The following is a 20,522-nucleotide window of genomic DNA, read 5'->3' on the forward strand; positions in this document are numbered from 1 at the left end:
ATTTATTCGTTTGAAGGTACAAGCATTATTTAGGGTTACTATACAGTATATTTACCCTAGTTGACATTTATAACCCTCGAATTTACATACTTTCAAGGTTTGTCAAAATTAGTCCTTTATTTATTATAGATGCCACGTGTAATCAAATGACACGTGTTAACACATCATTGGACACAAAAATTCGAGGTGTTACATTACCTTTTTACAAAGTTTTGACCCGTTCATGCGTTTATCAAACAAACATGTTTGTTTGATCCCAATCTCACATGAACCTTATAATTTAAATGTTATCTATCACAATAGGTTCAATTCACGAGTTTATGTATATTCTTAAACCCGTTTGTACTTAAATACTTATTTTGACCCGTTAAGGGTATTTAAGCACTTTTCCGCATAATTCATACTCGTTTATTTCTAGCATCTTATTTCCACAATATTTATCAAATGATCTTCCACCACAACTATATGTGTGGAGGATTTAATGTGGAGATATATTTATTCCGAGTTTTACTCCTCGGATTATCATTTTACGGCAACGACTCATATAGGGTCATTTGACCAAAGAATTACTTCTTTCGCTTTTTATACTTATTCTAAGTATCTATTTGCTTGTAAAACTCATTTCCAAACAATCTTTAAGGGTCGTTAGCTCTATTTGGCTTACAAGGGCGTTTTGGTCAATTTTAGTTTTCCTTTACGCCGAAGGACTTTTAAATACTTGTTGACCTAAAATTCGACCCCCTTTAACTATGATTTTGTTTAGAAACCATTATGTTTCTAAAACACCATGTCTATAACTCAAATTATTCGGTTTACCTAAAAGATAACCGAATATTCATTTTGACCTTTTTTAACTCTTATAGAACTTCAAGTTCTAAATGATGAGCTGAATCATTATACATACCTGATTCGGATCAATTTATTGACCCGTTTCAATACCTTGCATCCATAATATGCTAATTCGTAGCATTTTAAATCCATAAACCATTATTAACCTATAAGCGTAAAACTTGGCAAGTACTTATTAGTCGTCATTTGTCAATTGACGCTAAAATGTCACCCTTTGACCCATTTGGTCTAAACGACCAAACAATTTGCGTTTGTATTTAGAATGGTATATATATATATATATATCTACCATTTCGTTATTTAACCCATTTCGGCTTATACCGTAGGGTGTCTTATAGCTTTAACCTATGTTTGTCGACACGCGACTAATCCTTATCATGTGTTACCCTATACGGTAACATCTCGAGATTCATTGCATGTTCATTATTTCGCGGCTATATTACCATTTACTCATGATTACCATTAATCATGGTTTTTATCAATTTTATATATGTTCCGTCTCGTATCAATCGCGTCGGAATCCATATTTCCAATATTATCATTATCGAGTTTATAGCTTATAGAATAATTAAGTATTCTACAAAAAAAGTGTAAGTTTTACTTAGCTTGCATCCGCTTATACTTTTCTTAAGTAATCGTCCCACTTGACCCGCTTCTTCTCAAGCTTCCACCTAGCTTGTCAAAAGTCGAGCTATAATGCGATCATCCACAAGATAGTTATATTAGTCATCAATACTATGACTATTATACTTATGGACTCTCTTTACAATTTTCCGCATACGATTTTTATTATAGTCCGGTTTGACTCTTAAAGGTCAAACTGCTTATATCATATGCAATTGCACTAATGAACTCAATATACTCAGTTGCTTAGCTACTCAAGCAACAATCATGTATAAACCATGTGCTAAATATTTCACATAATTAATAACTATGATAGTGAAAGGTATTTCTACTATCATCAAAACACATTAATTCACCAAGTTCACCTAGGCATTACATCGAACACCTTATGGGCATGAAATTTTTACTACTAGCAATCAAGCTCATGACTAACTACTTAGCCAAGATTAACATTATTTTCAAGTTCTTTACATCTAGCATGCATAACAACACCTAGATTCGTTTCACAAAAATCAATAACACCCGTTTCATGATCAAGATTCTAGTATTCTTAATCTCTCTACAAAACCCATCTAACACATATGTGGGTGATTCTCAATTTCATGTGTATAAACATCAATACATCAAATTATTGATTAGGGTTCATTCCTAACCATGAATTTATCATAGTTTCATTCAAACATCTAACATTCAAGCTTCAATTTCGATTTTTCATAAGTTCATCAAGAACCCCAACTTCATAAATATCAAAAATTTGACATACCTTACGATCCCCTTGACTTGGTGATCGTTTATTTATGTTCATGCATCGATTTGGGTCTTGATTTGCCCTCCAATTTGATGGATTAAGGTTAAACAAGGGTTTCCCCTTGTTTCTTCTCCTGATGATCAACATATACACACACTAAGTGTGTGATATGTGTTGATTTTTATGTTTTAATAAAACAAGTTTCCTTTTTGGCAGCTTTGGTCCCTCAAGTTTAGTTTGTTATTAATTAGGTCACAACCTAATTATTTTTTAACAATATTCCCACTGATTAAATAGGTTAAATATTCCTAGTTAATTTAGTGGGTTCGGGGAATTTATGACTAGGCTTATTTTAAGTCCCGTTAACTCGGGCTCTTATAAACTCAATTCCTTAAAACTTGAATTCGCTTGTATTTAATATTAGGATTTTCTTATTTAAATCCAAATATTTGCCGGGTTATTTTTACTACTAACGGTACTTTACCCGTTTTTTAGTATTAACGGAGTTTGATTACCAAACCCGATATCGGGGTGTTACAGTGGCGTCGGTAGCGGGTGGCGGCGGTGCCGGGTGACGGCGGTGGCGGGTGGCGGTTAAGGTGGGTGACGGCGGCGGATGACAGTGGTGGTGGGTGGTGGCAACGGTAGTGAGTTGTGGTGTTGTTAATGATGGGTGAAAAGGGAATGGAATGGAAAAAAAAACGGGGGGAGGAATGGAATGATTTTGAGGGAATGGAATGCATTTTGGAATGGCGATTCCATTCCATCGACCAACCAAACACTCTTTTCTTCATTCCACCTCTCATTCTGCATACCAAACGCTACCATACAGTTTCAACTAATTGAAGATAAATTAAAAAATAAATTGGTGGCATTTTGGGATGAGATCAGACTTTGAGACCAATAGGTTTTGGGTTCGATCCCCACAAGCGGGGGGTGTTCCATATTTATTTGGTTTCCTTCTGAATTGGTGTATAGACGGTATGTCTAGTAGAGATGGATATGATCGGGTGGTTCCGCTTTTTCCCATATTTATTTGGTTTCTTCTTAAATTGGTGTATACACAGTATGCCTAGTAAAAATAGATATGATCAGGTGATTTCGCTGGTGACATGATGATATTATAGTGGTTCGTCAGTTACCCAAATTTGGAGTTGAATAGAAAAAAGAAGAAAGTAATCATAACTATCCTTCCTTAAAAGTAAGCACTTTATAAAGAAAACTAAGAGAGGATAGCATTTTCTTTTTGGCATTGATAGTGGCTCGCGAAGAAGACCAGAAGGTGGAGGATAGAAGTCTTTTGACCTCATGTATGTATAAATTATTAATAAAAATTGTCACTTCCGGAAGGGAAAAGACTGCTGACCTTAAATATCAGCCGTTGACTTACATCCAATATATCTGTATAATTCATCAAGTTGTAGGATTGGTTGGCTCACACTATTTTGGAATATTTCATTTTCACTATAATAAATTTTAAATATAAATAACAACTACTAATGGCTGTTATTACATATTCATCCTCTAGAATCATGAACCCAAATCCGAACCAACCTTTGTTACTCAAATCCGAACCACCTTTGTTTACTCAATTGTTTAATGATGGCTATATTTAATAGAAAAATCTAAAATCGAAAAAAAGGATTTTTTATTTTAAATGGGCAACCGTCTTTTATTTGTTGTCGTACGTCCCCATGAATGTGTATGCCACAACCATCCACAAACGTGGCCATGCAATATAAAGTTTGCGGACTACCATGTTTGCTATGTTGATATGGCGGGTGTTGGTGAATGAACTTTAGGGTTGTTTGGTTCACGAAATTCTCTTAAATTAGAAAAATTTTCATCTGAAATCTTGTTCAATTGATGAAATTCACTTTCCTTCCACTTCCGCATGTTTCATTGAACAATAAAATAATATTAATATTAATACTTTATTCCAATGTTTTAAATACCGGTATGAGCCGGCCGGTTATACTGGTTAAACCGGATATCGGACACGAGTCCGGTACGATAAAGACCGGTAAAACCCAAATACGGTATGTCTTATGTACCGACGGTAAATCCGGTTCTACCGGTTCAAACCGTTGAACCAGTTTGTATTATCTTAGATTTGATTTCTTAATTTTAATGAAATATGATATTAAGGTAATACTGATATTCCATATTTATGGTAATTAACCTAGTGCCTTCTATTTAAATATTTCATTGTTGTTGAAACTGTTACTCACCTCATACAATGCAATATTATTTATAACCAATAAAAATATTATTAAAATGTTTAATAGTTTACAATTAAAATAGTTGTTTTTAGATAAAACTAACATAAATCATAGTTGAGATTGGATTGTTTTTTGAGATTAATTTGTATTTTATGAAATTTATAGGGTTAACTAATAACCCGATTCAACCGCCCGATACAACCCAATTCAACCAGTTAAACTATTTTAAAGCCTAGCCCGCTATGAGTTAAAAGCCGGTTTTTAAAACATTGCTTTATTCAATTTGAATTTTTGTTTCAAAAGGATATTTGACTTTTCACTTTAGAAATAACCCACACACCCTCCTTTATAAACTTGCCCTTTCCACACGCCCCTTCCCCAATATTCTCTCTTCTTTTGATATTTTCAAACCGCCATTGATTCTCCTCCGATCATCCTTCAATAATTCCTCTCTATGCTTCTGTAATCCAATCGGAATCATTCACCATGCATATCACCGGTTCTCACTCTTCCTTTCTTCTCCGGCGAGCTTCTAGGTCTACAACCTCACGTCTCCACTCTTCAATTTCCGCTAAATCTCCTCCGCCGCCGTCATCTCCGTCACCGTCACCGTCGCCAGTCGCGTCGCAGTTCCGCTCTCACACCGCCGCATCGGCCGCTTTCCGTACCGTTCGCTCGCGGTGGAGCCACGGCGTTGATTGGAGGTCTCCGGCTTCGTTGAGTTCTCAGATCCGGACTGCTGCTTCTCCTGTTCTGGATCGGTTTCATCGCAATCTCTCTACTATCGGTAATCATTTCGTTTGATCTATCGGTCTGATTGTGTTTCTGTTGCTTTTGATTCGAAGATTTGTTGTTGTTTTGTGCAATTGTGTAGTGTTGTGTGATAATAATTGGTGTGGTTATGTTTGAGATTATATTTAGATATGTAGTTGTGGAATTTGAACGAATGTGTATGATTGTTATCTAGTAGCTTACGCATTAAGCAGGAATCAGGATTATGATGTATGAAGTCAACAGTGGTTTAATGATTCGAAGGTTTGTCGTTGTTTTGTGTAATTTTGTAGAGTGTATGATACTAGTTGGTGCGGTGATGTTTGAGCTTATATTTAGTCAAGTAGTTATGCAATTTGAAAACATAACATGCTTAGGTTTGTTATCTGGTAGCTTACGCGCGGGATTATTTATCTGTATGAAGTCAATAGTGCTTTAGAAATGCAACTTGCAAGTGCTACTGTAAGCTAACAAACAGTAGTAATTTACTCATGATAATATGACAAATTATGTGGCTGTGCTACATAAGTATTGATGTGAACAGAATTACAGAAGCACATATCAGAACATACTTGGCTTTTTTTGTTATTTTTTGTCATGTTTTGTTTGCTTTCTAGTGCTTCTTATTCTTTTGTTACCTGATATTGATGATTCTCAATGAACTTTTAGATCTGATTAGTTTACGCAAATGCATCTACAGCCTCGGAGCATGCTTTCAGTGGGATTTTGACTGGTCTCCCTAAGCCTGGAGGTGGGGAGTTTGGAAAGTTCTATAGTTCGCCTGCTCTGAACGATCCAAGAATAGGTAAATTTGAAAGAGTGCGACTGCTATTGTTTTAAAATCTCTAAATTAATGGTATTCATCTTGTATGCCCGTTTAACTGATCAACATTTTGTTTATTCGGAAATCAGACAAACTACCATATTCAATCCGGATACTTCTGGAATCAGCGATCCGTAATTGTGACAATTTCCAAGTCACTAAAGAAGATGTTGAGAAAATCATTGATTGGGAGAAGACTGCTCCAAAGCAAGTTGAGATTCCATTCAAGCCGGCCCGTGTTCTGTTGCAAGTACGTATTTTGAATTTTTTGGCTCAGTTTTGTATGAGCTTGTAGACATGCATTCTGTGTTTTCTGTTGAAGAAGTTGCATTGTAATGTATGTTTATTTTTCAGGATTTTACTGGTGTGCCAGCTGTCGTAGACCTTGCATGTATGCGTGATGCCATTAATAACCTTGGTGGGGACTCGGACAAAATCAATCCTTTGGTATGCATGGCTCTACATACATACATAATTACATACGTAATACGTACATATTGATATTTTTTTTGGGCATTTGTTTATCATTTTTAATATTCTGGTGCAGGTTCCTGTGGATCTTGTGGTTGATCATTCGGTTCAAGTTGATGTTACTAGGTCTGAAAATGCTGTAAAAGCAAATATGGAACTTGAATTTCAGAGAAACAAGGAGAGATTTGCTTTCCTAAAGTGGGGCTCTAAAGCTTTCCAAAACATGCTTGTGGTTCCACCTGGATCTGGTATTGTACATCAGGTATAGGGTTTATTGATCAAACTATATTGATGCTTGTAGGTTGCAATTTCAACCCATTTACTTATGAATGGATCAGTTTGGGTTGTGTTTTATCCCAAACAGACCACATAAAAAAGTAAGCTAAAAGGGTATCGGGTCAAATGGTACGAATGCGTTGAAAGTTGGCCAATTTTTTTTTTAAGCTTAAAACCTTCTAAGCAACTTTAACCAAATATTTAGATTTTTGTTTTCTAGTAATATTGTTTTTGTAATCATAATTAGCGCATTCGTTATCTATATAAATTAGTGATGAGATCAGTACCTTACTGATACCGTACCGACAAATACCGAAACCGAAATTGAGCTCAACCCTAAGCTGAATATCGTACCGATGATGTTTGGTTGGTATAGGTATCGTAAAAATATCGAAACCGGCAATTGTTAATAACAAATACCAATACCAATACCAATACAGGTGGTGTTTGGACGGTACCAGTATTTGGCAAACTTTATATGCATGTTTTTCATCTCTTGTCTGATAACGTACTTTTTGTTTTTTTTCTTAAATTCAGGTTAACCTTGAATATCTTGGACGTGTTGTTTTCAACAATGACGGAATGCTGTACCCTGATAGTGTTGTTGGAACTGATTCTCACACTACTATGATTGACGGGTTAGGCGTTGCTGGTTGGGGAGTTGGTGGAATTGAAGCCGAGGCTGCAATGCTTGGGCAGGTAACATTATAAATACTTTACAATGGTTCTGTGCAAATTTATATATATGTTAAATAAGTAAAATATCATTTTCGTCCCTGAGGTTTGGCCAGTTTTGCGACTTTCGTCCAAAGGTTTGTTTTTCCGCATCTGGATTCAAAAGTTTTGAAATTTGCCATTTTACATCCGGCTTGTTAACTCCATTCACATTCTTAAATGCGTTAAATCAGGGGTATTTTTGTCTGTTTGTTAACTTAAAGGGCAATTTGGCCTTTTTCAGGGGTATTCAGTCTTTTTTTCATAAAGTGAAAAAGACCGAATTGCCCTTTAAGTTAGCAAAAAGACAAAAATACTTTTCTTGAAAGATGATTTTCACGAGCCGGAGGAAAATGGCAAGATTTCAAACCTTTTGGATCCAGATGCGGAAAAACAAACCTTGGACGAAAGTCGTAAAACTGGCACAAAAATGGCATTTTACTCTTCTTGAAAGATGGTTTTCATTTTCACTATTTTTTGGGGAAATTTTCTGAAAGTGTATTTTGACAATGACAGCCAATGAGCATGGTGTTGCCCGGTGTTGTTGGGTTCAAGTTATCAGGAAAACTGCGTGATGGTGTAACAGCTACTGATTTGGTTTTGACTGTTACCCAAATGTTAAGAAAACATGGCGTTGTAGGCAAATTTGTTGAATTTCATGGTAGGTAAACTTGGTAGTAGTTTGCAGGTACAGGGTAAAAGGAACATTTACTTACTGATGTGTCTATTTTTATTTTATTTTGTTAGGTGATGGTGTGGGTAAAATATCACTTGCTGACAGGGCTACTATTGCCAATATGTCGCCTGAGTATGGTGCAACAATGGGGTTCTTCCCAGTGGATCATGTTACTCTTCAGTATCTCAAGTTAACCGGACGAAGTGATGATACAGTATGTTCATTTTCATTTGCGTGGACATAGAAAACGGGTCAATTTGGGTTCCATCTATTGATAACGGACTTTATGAGTAAAAAAACTGAAAATGATAGCTATCAAGGAAGTGGGTCGAACCGGTCGAACATGCACTCAAATGCTTAAACCTCATTAAACCTTCATTATTTAGATAATACAGTTTAGAGTTAATTACTGTTTTCGTCCCTGTGGTTTGTCAAAAATCACTATTTCAGTCCGTTAGTTTAAAAATTGCGATTTCAGTCCTTGTGGTTTCACTTTCGTAACCATTTCAGTCCATGTGGTTTCACTTTCGTAACCATTTCAATCCATTTATTTTGTTAGTACAGGGACTGAAATGGTTACGAGGTGGACTGAAATGGTTACGAAAGTGAAACCACAGGGACTGAAATCGCAATTTTTAAACTAATGGACTGAAATAGTGATCTTTGACAAACCACAGGGACGAAAACAGTAATTAACTCTACAGTTTATGTAATTATACTGAATACATTAGTTATTGATAGTAACTAACAAAAGAGACAAAAATGTATTGGTGGGTCAACGATCTTGATGGATGCGTTCCTCTGTGAATTTCAGGTTGCTATGATAGAAGCATACTTACGTGCAAACAATATGTTTGTCGACTATAATGAGGTAAGCCGCTTTGTCATATTATTTTCTTTATTTCTTTATTGTCACCTGGCTAATCAATTTTAGTCTAATACGTAACTATGCAATTTCTAACTCAGCCACAACAAGAAAGAGTCTACTCATCTTATTTAGAGTTAAACCTTTCAGAAGTGGAGCCATGCATTTCAGGACCAAAGAGGTGTGTACAGTGTATATATATGTATGTGTGTGTATATGTGTATATTTGTGTGTATACCACGTCATTCTCATTTTTTTGATAGACCTCATGACCGAGTCCCTTTGAAAGAAATGAAAGCAGATTGGCATTCTTGCCTTGATAATAAAGTGGGATTCAAGGTGAGTTTACTTCATGAACATCTAAGTCGTCTTAACATTATTACAAAGTGTTGTAGCATTTGTTAACTTGCCACTTTGCATTTTGATAAAAAAAAACTTCAAATTTTAGGGATTTGCGGTACCAAAAGAGGCACAAGACAAAGTTGCAAAATTTGATTTTCATGGACAGCCAGCAGAACTTAGGCATGGCAGTGTTGTGATTGCTGCTATTACAAGCTGCACGAATACGTCAAACCCTAGTGTTATGCTTGGGGCTGGTCTTGTTGCCAAAAAGGCTTGTGAACTAGGCCTACAGGTTAGTCATGCATATTCTATTATGTGTGTGCGAGTGTGTGCATATATACATATGCATGTATATATGTGTGTGTATGTATATCTGTGTTTATATTGGTGTTAATTACTTTCACCTTTTTATCTGTATGTAAGAAAAAACATGTTTTTTTTTCATTATATGTAACACACTTCTAATTTTCTATACCATTGTATGTTAGTAACTTCTGTTTTAGGTAAACTGGTACATGACTTCACCATTTTACATGCAATAATAGGTTACTTACCCACGCCGATACAAAAAGTAAAAAATACGAGTTACATACAATGAAAACACATTTTTTTTGTTACACAATGAGCAAAATGTGCAAGCAAGTTACATTTTGGATTATGGGGTAATAAGCCCACATATATTGATCTAACCTTCTATAGCAAGTATAATGGTGATGTGTCATGACAAAAAGGTGAATATATTACATTTTGGTGTACCAAACCTGTATATATCGTGCCATATAACCTAATTTCATCATCTGATGCTTGATGACCAGGTCAAACCATGGGTTAAAACAAGTCTTGCACCGGGCTCTGGAGTTGTTACAAAATACTTGCTTCAAAGGTATTGACTATTTGACTTGTACTGGTTGAAGAACATGATTACTTTAAAGTTGCTTCTTTTAACTAACATCGATCCATTATTTTTTATAATACAGTGGGTTGCAGAAGTATTTAAATGAACAAGGGTTCGACATTGTTGGATATGGATGCACAACTTGTATTGGAAATTCAGGGGACTTAGATGAATCAGTTGCATCTGCTATTTCTGATAATGGTATAGTTACTCTTGCTTTCATAATCAGCTACTTAACAAGCTATAGCTAGAGTTGGTGATTTCTACCCGTTTATTGATGAATGGGCCAATATGGGCTTGTATTTATCTCTAGTGGGTCAAATAAAAAACTTTATCTCGAGCTATGCAGTTAATATCGGGGATATATCGGTGATATATCGGTTGTATCGGTCCCTTAATAAAATATCGGTGAAAATATCGGTACCGATATTATCGGCGATATTGACCGATATTTGACCAATATAACCGATATAGCACCGATATTTGACCGATATAACCGATATATCACTGATATATCACTGAATTATTGGTGTTAAATTGCTATATATATAAATTCTGCATTATATTAAAATTACCGATATCCCACCGATATCTCACCGAGATAACCTATATTTCAAATATCGGTCCTTGACCGATATCCGATATTTTACCGCATTAACTGCATAGGTCTCGAGAGAAAACATGTCAGACTGATCAAACAGGTTGAAAGTCACCCAAACTCCCAAAGTGTATTGTTAATGCATGTCACTTTGCCATTTATTTAAAGTATTGATCATCATCGAAATAAAGTATCTTTTAGTTAATCATATTTGAAACACTAATTCTTATAACATTAAAAGGGTAAGTTGTCACATCAAGACAACCTTTGCCTCTCAACTTTAATCAAGACAATTTTAGCCCCTCGACTTTGATAATAACATGTTTAACCCCAACTTCAATAAGGTTTTTTTTACACTTTGACCCCTCAACTTTGATAATGACATGTTTAGCCCTTTAACTTTAATTTAATTAGGTTTTTGGTTTTTCTTTGCCTTACACTTTATTATAATTACTAAGTAGATCCTCAACTTAGTTTTTCTTCTTTACACTTTAATTTAGACTCTCAACTTTTGTTTTTTCCCTTTACACTTTATAGCAGTTACTAGTTAGACCCTAAACTTTTAGTATTTTTTCCTCTCTTACTTAATTTTGGTCGTTTCTTTTTATCTTTTTTTTTTTTTTTTTTTTTTTTTTTCTAAACACAATGTTTTCCTGAATTTCGTATGTATCGTCGCAAGTAAGTTATTTTAACTACGTTCCGAACCCGCCAGGGTATTCGTTTTTGCCAATACCGTAACAAACTCAACCGATAACTTTTTCGTGACTTTTGAATATACCGCCATGGGCCTGTGGCGTTTTTTTCATCGTCACACAGACCTTTTTCGCTACCTCTAGTTTGCCTTCATTTTATTTATTTGGAATGTCTAATTGTCTATAATAACTTGCTGCTGGTGTGGGTGCAGATATTATTGCATCAGCGGTTCTCTCTGGAAACCGAAACTTTGAGGGGCGTGTTCACGCTTTGACAAGAGCGAACTATCTTGCATCGCCTCCATTGGTTGTTGCATACGCCCTTGCTGGCACTGTAAGATTTTGACTTTATTTAATGTTTAAAATAATTTATCCAAATCCATAGTACACCGTTGGTGAATGTCACCTTCTTGTGCCAGGTTGATATTGATTTTGAGAAGGAACCAATTGGAGTTGGAAAAGATGGAAAGAACGTTTATTTAAGAGATATATGGCCCAGTAGTGAGGAAATTGCAGAAGTAAGTTTCCGGCGAAAGTATTTTGCTAGTTGTTAATTGCTAGGTTGCAAACTGAACTGGGTCAGTTGGGTGGGTAAAATGTCAAAGCGGGTTGTGGTAAATATGTGTTTGGTAGCCTCTGAATAGTCATTAAGAGGCTACCTCTTAATGGAACCATTAAGAATTTTACCAATGAGCAGGTACAAGAATGTGACATGTGATGATTTACGATTCAGAGGTTACCTCTTAACCATTCAGACTTGAGGTTACCTCTTATTCATTCAGAGGTTGTAAACCATTAAGAGGTAGCATCTGAATGGTCATTAAGAGGCTACCAAACAGCCCCAGTTTTTTGGCACGACACAGTTGGGTTTATAAGTAGTTAGTCTTTTTGATACCTAGTTAGTTGTTCGGTGACAAAATTGAATGTTTGGAGTGTGGTAATGGGCAGGGGTGTAAACTTAAACGAAACGAGCCGAGCCAAGCTCGCTAAGTTACGAGAGCTACTCAAGATCGCCTTGTTAAAAGACTCGAATTGAGCTTGCGCTCGGTTCGTGAGTAGTTTTTAAAGCTCGAGCTCATCTTGTTTTATATATATTTATTAATACTAATTTGTTTATATATGTGTGTATATATATAGTGGAAGGTTAACATGCAATAGTCCTTAACGTGCGATGCGTACGTGAGTAAATTACGCATGTTATAACACTCAAAACCCTAATCATGCATGAACAAAAAACCATGATCACGGCATCACACATGAACAAAAACCACAATCACACATGTGGTCAACAAAAAAACAACAAAATCACGCATGAGTAAAACCCTAATCACGCATGTTAATGTTCATAATTACGCACGTTAAGGACTGTTGTATTTTAAACTTTTTCTATATATATTTTTATTATTTGAGCTTTTATATATACATAATATATATTAGTTAGTTATATTATCATAACTTGATATATAACAATAATGATGTAAATACATAATTTAATAAATTACATAAATAATAGGGTTCGGGCTCACTCAATTCGAGTCTTTTAAAAAGCCGATCTTGAGTAGCTCACGAGTGACTTGGTTTGTTTACACCCCTAGTAATGGGTCAAAACAGGTTTTATGCCTGGGTTTACGCGGAACACTTTTCGTCCAAATTTTGAAGTTTTTTTGAATCAACAACTTGTGTGTTGAATACGATTATACAAAATAAATTAGTCCAGTTAATTATATTTTGAGTCACTTGATATGAGAGTTTTATTAGTAAATACAATATACAATTTGGGAGACTTTCATCTTTCATGTTTCAACCCTCTTGATTGACTTGATTCTCTACCTTGTAAGCTAAGTTCCTTAAATTAATTGTTTGACCCCTATTTAAAAAGTAAGAGTAAATTTCTGTTTTCGTCCCTCAGGTTTGTCCATTTTAACTAGTTTAGTCCAAAAATCTATTTTGTAACAAAACCATCCCTAAGGTTTGCATTTCTTAACGCTTTTCACCCCTAAGGTTTGCATTTCTTAACGTTTTTCATCCCTAAGAATTAAATGAAAAAGCACCCTTAGGGATGAAAAACGTTAAGAAATGCAAACTTCAGGGCTGGATTTGTTATAAATTAGATTTTTGGACTAAACTAGTTAAAATTGACAAACCTCAGGGACGAAAACAGAAATTTACTCTTAAGGTAAAGTGGTCAAAATTGCTACCTATGCCAATTGGCGAATTGTATGTTGACTGAAATTGTAATTGGTGCAGGCTGTTCAATCAAGTGTTCTACCTGATATGTTTAAGAGTACCTATAAATCCATCACCGAGGGAAATCCAATGTGGAATGACCTAAATGTCCCTGAAGCCAAACTATACTCTTGGGATGAAAATTCCACCTACATTCACCAACCGCCATATTTCACAAACATGACGATGGACCCTCCTGGGGCCCACGGTGTGAAGGATGCATACTGCTTACTCAACTTCGGTGACAGTATCACAACGGATCACATTTCGCCTGCAGGAAGCATTCACAAAGACAGCCCGGCTGCTAAGTTTCTTCTTGACCGTGGTGTTGACCGCAAAGACTTCAATTCTTATGGCAGTCGAAGAGGTAATGATGAAATTATGGCCAGGGGTACTTTTGCCAATATTCGCATTGTTAACAAGCTTTTGAAAGGAGAAGTTGGCCCGCAGACTGTTCATATTCCAACTGGAGAGAAACTCTCAGTTTTTGACGCAGCATCGGTAACTTTTAAAACCTGATCATTATTGTTATTTATTATAGCGAGTTATTGTTACCGTAAAAGAAACCATACCATTAAATTAGTACTTTAATATGGTTTCTAACTAGGGCTTAATGTCACACAGTAGTAACATACTTAGGTTGCTGGTCTGCTTTTGTAATTATACTCAACTAGTGGGTTACCACCCGTGTTCCGTATCGGGTTCAAAACATGGATAAAAATAAGCAAATTGCAAGAGTTAAAGTTGTTTGATGTTTTAGTCGAGGGGCTAAAGTTGTCATTATTAAAGTTGAGGGGCTAAAGTTGTTTAATATTAAAGTTGTGGGGCTAAAGTTGTTTTAGTTAAGGGGCTAAACATGTCATTATTAAAGTTGAGGGGCTAAAGTTGTTTGATGTAGTTTAGAGGCTAAATATATCATTATTAAAGTTGAGAGGCTAAAAATGTCATTATTAAAGTTGAGGGACTAAAGTTGGTTGATGTGACAAGATAGTGTATTTATAGTATATATATGTGTGTGTATATATATAGAGGAAGGTTAACGTACATTACGGCTTAACGTACATCACGTACGACAGGTAATTACGCACGTTCATTTTAAAATCACGCACGTTATAACTCAAAAATCCAAAATTACGCATGTTGAAACACAATAATCACGCATATTGAAAACATTAATCACGCATGTTATAGAACAAATCACGCACGTTGTCGTACGTGAAGTACGTTAAGCCGTATTGTACGATATACTTTTTCTATATATATATAACACCTTGTAAAATGCTGAAAAAACTCACTTATAATCACTATTTTTCTTACAGAGGTACAAGGCTGCAGGTCAGGATACAATTGTTTTGGCCGGTGCAGAATATGGAAGTGGAAGCTCTCGAGATTGGGCTGCCAAAGGTCCCATGTTATTGGTAAGTCGGGATATTTCTTTCTCAATAACATTTCTACTCTTGTAAATTTTAAAATTTGGTTGTAACGGGTCAATAAAAATATGCCACAGGGGGTTAAAGCGGTAATTGCGAAAAGTTTTGAGAGGATCCATCGAAGTAACTTGGTAGGAATGGGTATTATACCTCTTTGCTTCAAAGCTGGTGAAGATGCCGACACATTACAGTTGACCGGTCATGAACGATACACCATTGACTTACCAAACAATATTAATGAGATCCGGCCCGGTCAAGATGTCACTGTCAAAACCGATAGTGGGAAATCATTCACGTGTACAGCCCGTTTTGATACTGAGGTAATTTTACTTTTACACATCATGTTCATGTATATGAACTAACTACTATCGAACATATGCATTAAACATATTCAAAGTTTCAAACATTATCGAACCCATACACTTAGGGGTGCAAACGAGCCGAGCCGAGCCCGAGCTCGACCAGGCTCGAGCTCGAGCTCGTTTAACATATGAAAGCTCGAGCTCGAGCTCGGCTCGATTCGAGCTTTATTTCTGAAGCTCGAGCTCGGCTCGAAGGTAATTTTTCAAGCTCGAGCTCGGCTCGGGCTCGACTCGTTTACTATTTTTTAATTAATTTATATTAATTATAATTATTATTATACATATAATTTAGTTATTTTTATATATTTATATAAATGGTAATTATTATTATATAAATATATGTTTAATATATTAATAAAAAATATATAAATAGAAAGCTCGATTAGTCTCGCGAGCCGGCTCGAGCTCGATAAGCGAAGCTCGGGCTCGGGCTCGTTTAGTAAACGAGCTTGTTTTTAGGCTCGGGCTCGAGCTCGTTTAAGCTCGGCTCGTTCGAGCTTTTTTTCGAGCCGAGCTCGAGTAGCTCGCGAGTAGCTCGGCTCGTTTGCACCCCTACATACACTCAAACCGTACATCACCTTAATGTATTCTTTTGCTGTCATGTAGGTCGAATTGGCGTATTTCAATCACGGCGGCATCCTTCCGTATGTTATCCGACAACTAGCGGCACAAAAATGATCTGTTTAACAGAGCTTTATTAAACTGTACAATTTGAGAAAATGAAAAATAAAATATTTGTTTTTTTCTCTAGTTGCATATCAGATTTTTCAAAATCTGGATTGATCTGCAATTGTTGCAGCAGGTTTTTGTAATAATACCCTAATCCTGCTGTGGAGGTTAGGCTGGTTAATTACCTTCAATAATTTTAGGGCAGACAGACATATATTTGAACTTTTGACTGACACAAGGAAGTCAAAGATGTTTAGACTTTTGTTATTTCACCAAAGTCATCTGGATTGGGTCCGTTGAACCTCCGGCTCACGCTGGCTGCACTTTGGGTTTGTTTGTGTTTGCTTAGTAAAGTGTGAAGAACGAATGGACACAAGAATAGGTTTTGTTGAATGTGAGATTATATTTATTTGTGTTCGTTGCTTTTAATGGATAAAAAGGATGAATATACATGAAGAAAACATAAAACATCTAAAAAGGATAGCATATAAACAAATGGGAAGCTTGTTCGTGTTCCTTTAAATGAATATAAATCCTTATTTGTGTTGAACAATTTAATAGATTAGCAAATCTTAACTTGCTGTCAAATAGTTTTATGGATGTTCTAATTAAAAAGTTTTAGACCAAGTTGAAAAGTTACGTAGAAAAATAAGATCTTAATGTTTATAATAAACAGCCATCAAATGACGACTAATTTGTAACATCCTACGTTACGAGACAACGATTGTAAGACCATGTGTAGTGGTAACAACTTATAATGCCCCTATCATGGGGCATTATCCGACACGTGGCGTTCTAGTCAGCAATGGGGCATTATAGCAAAAGTGGCGTAGTGGGGCACTATGCCAATAACCCCCATTCAAGTATTTCTCAATTTTTTTTTTAACTTAAATACTTCATTAAATAAAAAAAAATACAATACTAGAAATAAAAAAAAACATCCGATTAAGTTAAAAAAAAACACACTAGTTTCCGTCTTCGCTTTCTTCACCCTCGCCAACTTCGTCTTCCTCGTCCTCCGTTTCTTCCTCTCCCTCAGGTGGTACATACCGAACCGACCATGCGTGGTGTACCAAATCAACCTTTAACTGGGAATGGTACGGTTCGTAACGCAACTCTCGCACATTATTCACTCTTTCTTCCATTGACGCCTGTGGATGCTTCTCTTGAACGGCTTCTGGCACATAATTCTGCCATATCGCCTTTCCTTCGTCTTCCAAAATCATGTTGTGCATGATTATACAAGCGTACATAGCATCTCTCATTTTTTGCTTGCTCCATGCACGACAAGGATTTCTCAAGTATTGCCAGCGTTGTTTAAGAACCCCAAAACATCTCTCAATGTCTTTTCGTGAAGACTCTTGAAGCTTTTTAAAGTATGCTCTTTTTTCATCAATAGGATCACTAAACGTCTTCACGAAAATCGAATACCTAGGATAAATTCCGTCGCTCAAATAATATCCATGAGGGTAGTAGTTTCCATTTGCGTAAAACGACGCTTTTGGAGCTTTGCCAGAAATCCACTCCTCTAACAACGACGATTGTTCAAAAACATTGATATCATTGCATGACCCGACCACGCCAAAGTAAGCCGACCAAACCCAAAGGTCCTGTGAAGCAACCGCCTGAAGAATAATAGTGGGGCCTTTTTGGTCACCACGTATGTGTTGGCCTCGCCATGCAGTCGGGCAGTTATCCCAACGCTAATGCATGCAATCTATGCTCCCGATCATACCTGGCAAACCATGCTCGGCATTATGTACCTCATAGATCTTTTGAAGGTCCTCCCATGTAGGCGTTCTAAGATAACGCGCACCGTACACATCAATTATACCTTTATAAAAAAATATAGACAAACATAAGATTCAAAAAAAAAAAAAAAAATTCTAAGCATACTCGTCGTTTAAAAAAAAATAAAAGTAAAGTATAAGAATTGTACCGCGACAAAAATGTTCCAAGCTGTCTCGTGTTGTTTTCTCCGCCATTTTTAGATACTCGTCGTTGATGTCGGTAGTGTTACCATAAGCAAGGATTCGTAATGCCGACGTACACTTTTGGATACCGGTAAATCCAAGTGCCCCTCTCGCATCCGGTTTTTGTTTAAAATAATCGTAGTTGGCTTCCAAGTCGTCGACTATGCGTAGAAACAACCGCTTACTCATTCGGAAACGACGCCTAAAAAATTCGTTTGAAAATGTCGGCGCCTCGTCAAAATAGTCTTTCATCAAACGATCGTGTGCCGCGCGTCGGTCTCGTTCAACATAGCCTCTTTTATTTTTTTCTGCTTGGGGCCGACGAGAATGGTTGACATATCTCACCGCTAGTTGACAAGCACTTGTAACCGCCTCTTGCTCAAGCTCCTCATCGGTCGAACCATCGCCATCCGCAAAATACTCGTTGTAGTAAAAATTTACCATGAATGAAGAACTAGGAGAATCTATCAAGTTTTTTTAAAAATGGTTGGATTTTTTAGAGAGGTTTTGAGATTGTTTTTGTTGAAAATGAATGAGTTTTGGTTGTTTATATATATATATATATATATATATATATATATATATATATATATATATATATATATATATATATATATATATATATATATATATATATATATATATATATATATATATATATATATATATATATATATATAATAGGTTTAAAAAAAAATTAAAACAACTAGCCGTTAGAAACTAGCCGTTTGATTGGTTGGTTGAAATTGAGCGAGCGTTTTAATTTAAACGCCGGGGGGATTTTTTTTTTTCGAAAATCACGCTCTATAACGCCTACCGTAATGGTAGGCGGGGCGTTTATAATGCAAAATTTTTTAAAAAAAAAAACGCCCCACTACGGGCGGTCTAATTGCGTACAACAAGTAAAACACGAAAGTTTGTGACACTTAAACCTTGTTTGGTTGAAAGAGCTTGAAGCTTTTAGGTTAGGAGCTTGAAGCTTTTGTTGAACGCTCCTACTAGTAGCGTTTAGAAGGAGCTACAAGCTGTTAGGGAGAAAATGACTATTTTAACCTCTAAAGATAATGAACTTTTTAGTTATGTTCATTTTGGTCATTTTATACATTTTATTAAAATTTCCAGCTACTCTGTCAAACACCTAAATATATCTAAAAAACTACAGTCACCAGTTACAGCTACCAGCTTCCAGCCACCAGTCACCAGCTACTTTTGCCAAACATACCCTCAATATAACAACCCATTTCACTTTGTAATGTTTTTATGTATGCCATTTCTGTACGTTATCATTGGTTTTATTGGTTACGTTGACCAGTGTTAAAGGCTGTATAGACGAAATTGTGAAATCAGATGGGTGATGTATTTATCAAGGGTTCTAATATTAACACATAGAAAAAACTTATTTTCACATGGTGTATACAGGCCATATAACATTATACGACCCGTATACACCATCAAGCTCAAAAAGAAAACTTGTGTTTCCCATAGTCACAGACGATTGCGGTTTGTATTTCGCATAGCCACCGTTTCCGGAGTAAAAAAACCGACGCGGTTTGCACATTCAATCTTCAATACTTCATTAAAATACCACTAGTAGAAGAACCCGACACGTCATCATGTTACGGAGAATGCTCTCGAAATTGAAGGAAAAGGAAAAGATTTGTTGAAATCGAAGAAAAGAGTAAAAAAGATGAATTGAGGCGTGCATTTGGAACAAGAAGTCCAACAATCCGTTTATTATCTGTTGTTGTCTAAACAATATGAATGCACGCAACGAATTTGACAACTGTGACAACTTATTAAAAGTAGAAATCACCTCCAATCCTTTCCTGGTCAAATCACACAATATAAAGTTTAAAGTTATCGTATGTTGTGGTTTGGAAAGATGACCGAATAGAGATCTGAATAACAAACTGTGGAGAACGTGTTTGTGTCGGGTTCTTCTGCTAGTTATTCGGAATGTTTCGGATCATCATAGAAGACGTGTCGGGTTCTTCTGCTAGTGGTTTCTGTACCCATCCCCGCCGATAACTAGCAGAATCGATAAATAACCAACACAAAGATCTCCGCGATCGCTAAGGTTTCCATCAACGGACTGATCGGTAACGTTATTATACTTGTGCTCCGATTTAAGCGGCGTGTTCCGATCAACGTTTATCGGCATTGTTAAAGGTGATGAAGAGTTTAGAAACCCTAGAATGATTGTGTTTTTACTGGAAAAAAACGTGATATTATATACGGGCCGTATACAGTTATACGGCCCGTATACATTTGGTAACATCAAAAACCTCATAAAATA

The 20,522-nt window shown here is 36.1% G+C and overlaps 1 protein-coding gene across 1 annotated transcript; it reads left to right on the plus strand.

Annotated features, from left to right (window-relative positions):
• Positions 1-4,778: 4,778 nt before the first annotated feature.
• Positions 4,779-16,666, plus strand: LOC110938185 (aconitate hydratase, cytoplasmic). Its single transcript, XM_022180650.2, has 20 exons — positions 4,779-5,230; positions 5,915-6,019; positions 6,127-6,287; positions 6,392-6,484; positions 6,585-6,770; positions 7,322-7,483; positions 8,015-8,159; positions 8,246-8,388; positions 8,989-9,045; positions 9,141-9,220; positions 9,303-9,378; positions 9,488-9,673; positions 10,197-10,264; positions 10,359-10,477; positions 11,779-11,900; positions 11,986-12,084; positions 13,814-14,293; positions 15,112-15,210; positions 15,300-15,542; positions 16,191-16,666. The coding sequence occupies exons 1-20, from the start codon at positions 4,930-4,932 to the stop codon at positions 16,260-16,262; spliced, it is 2,997 nt and encodes a 998-aa protein (XP_022036342.1). The 5' UTR covers positions 4,779-4,929; the 3' UTR covers positions 16,263-16,666.
• Positions 16,667-20,522: the final 3,856 nt, after the last annotated feature.

Source organism: Helianthus annuus, chromosome 4 (assembly GCF_002127325.2).
Source record: "Helianthus annuus cultivar XRQ/B chromosome 4, HanXRQr2.0-SUNRISE, whole genome shotgun sequence".
Lineage (NCBI taxonomy): Eukaryota > Viridiplantae > Streptophyta > Magnoliopsida > Asterales > Asteraceae > Helianthus > Helianthus annuus.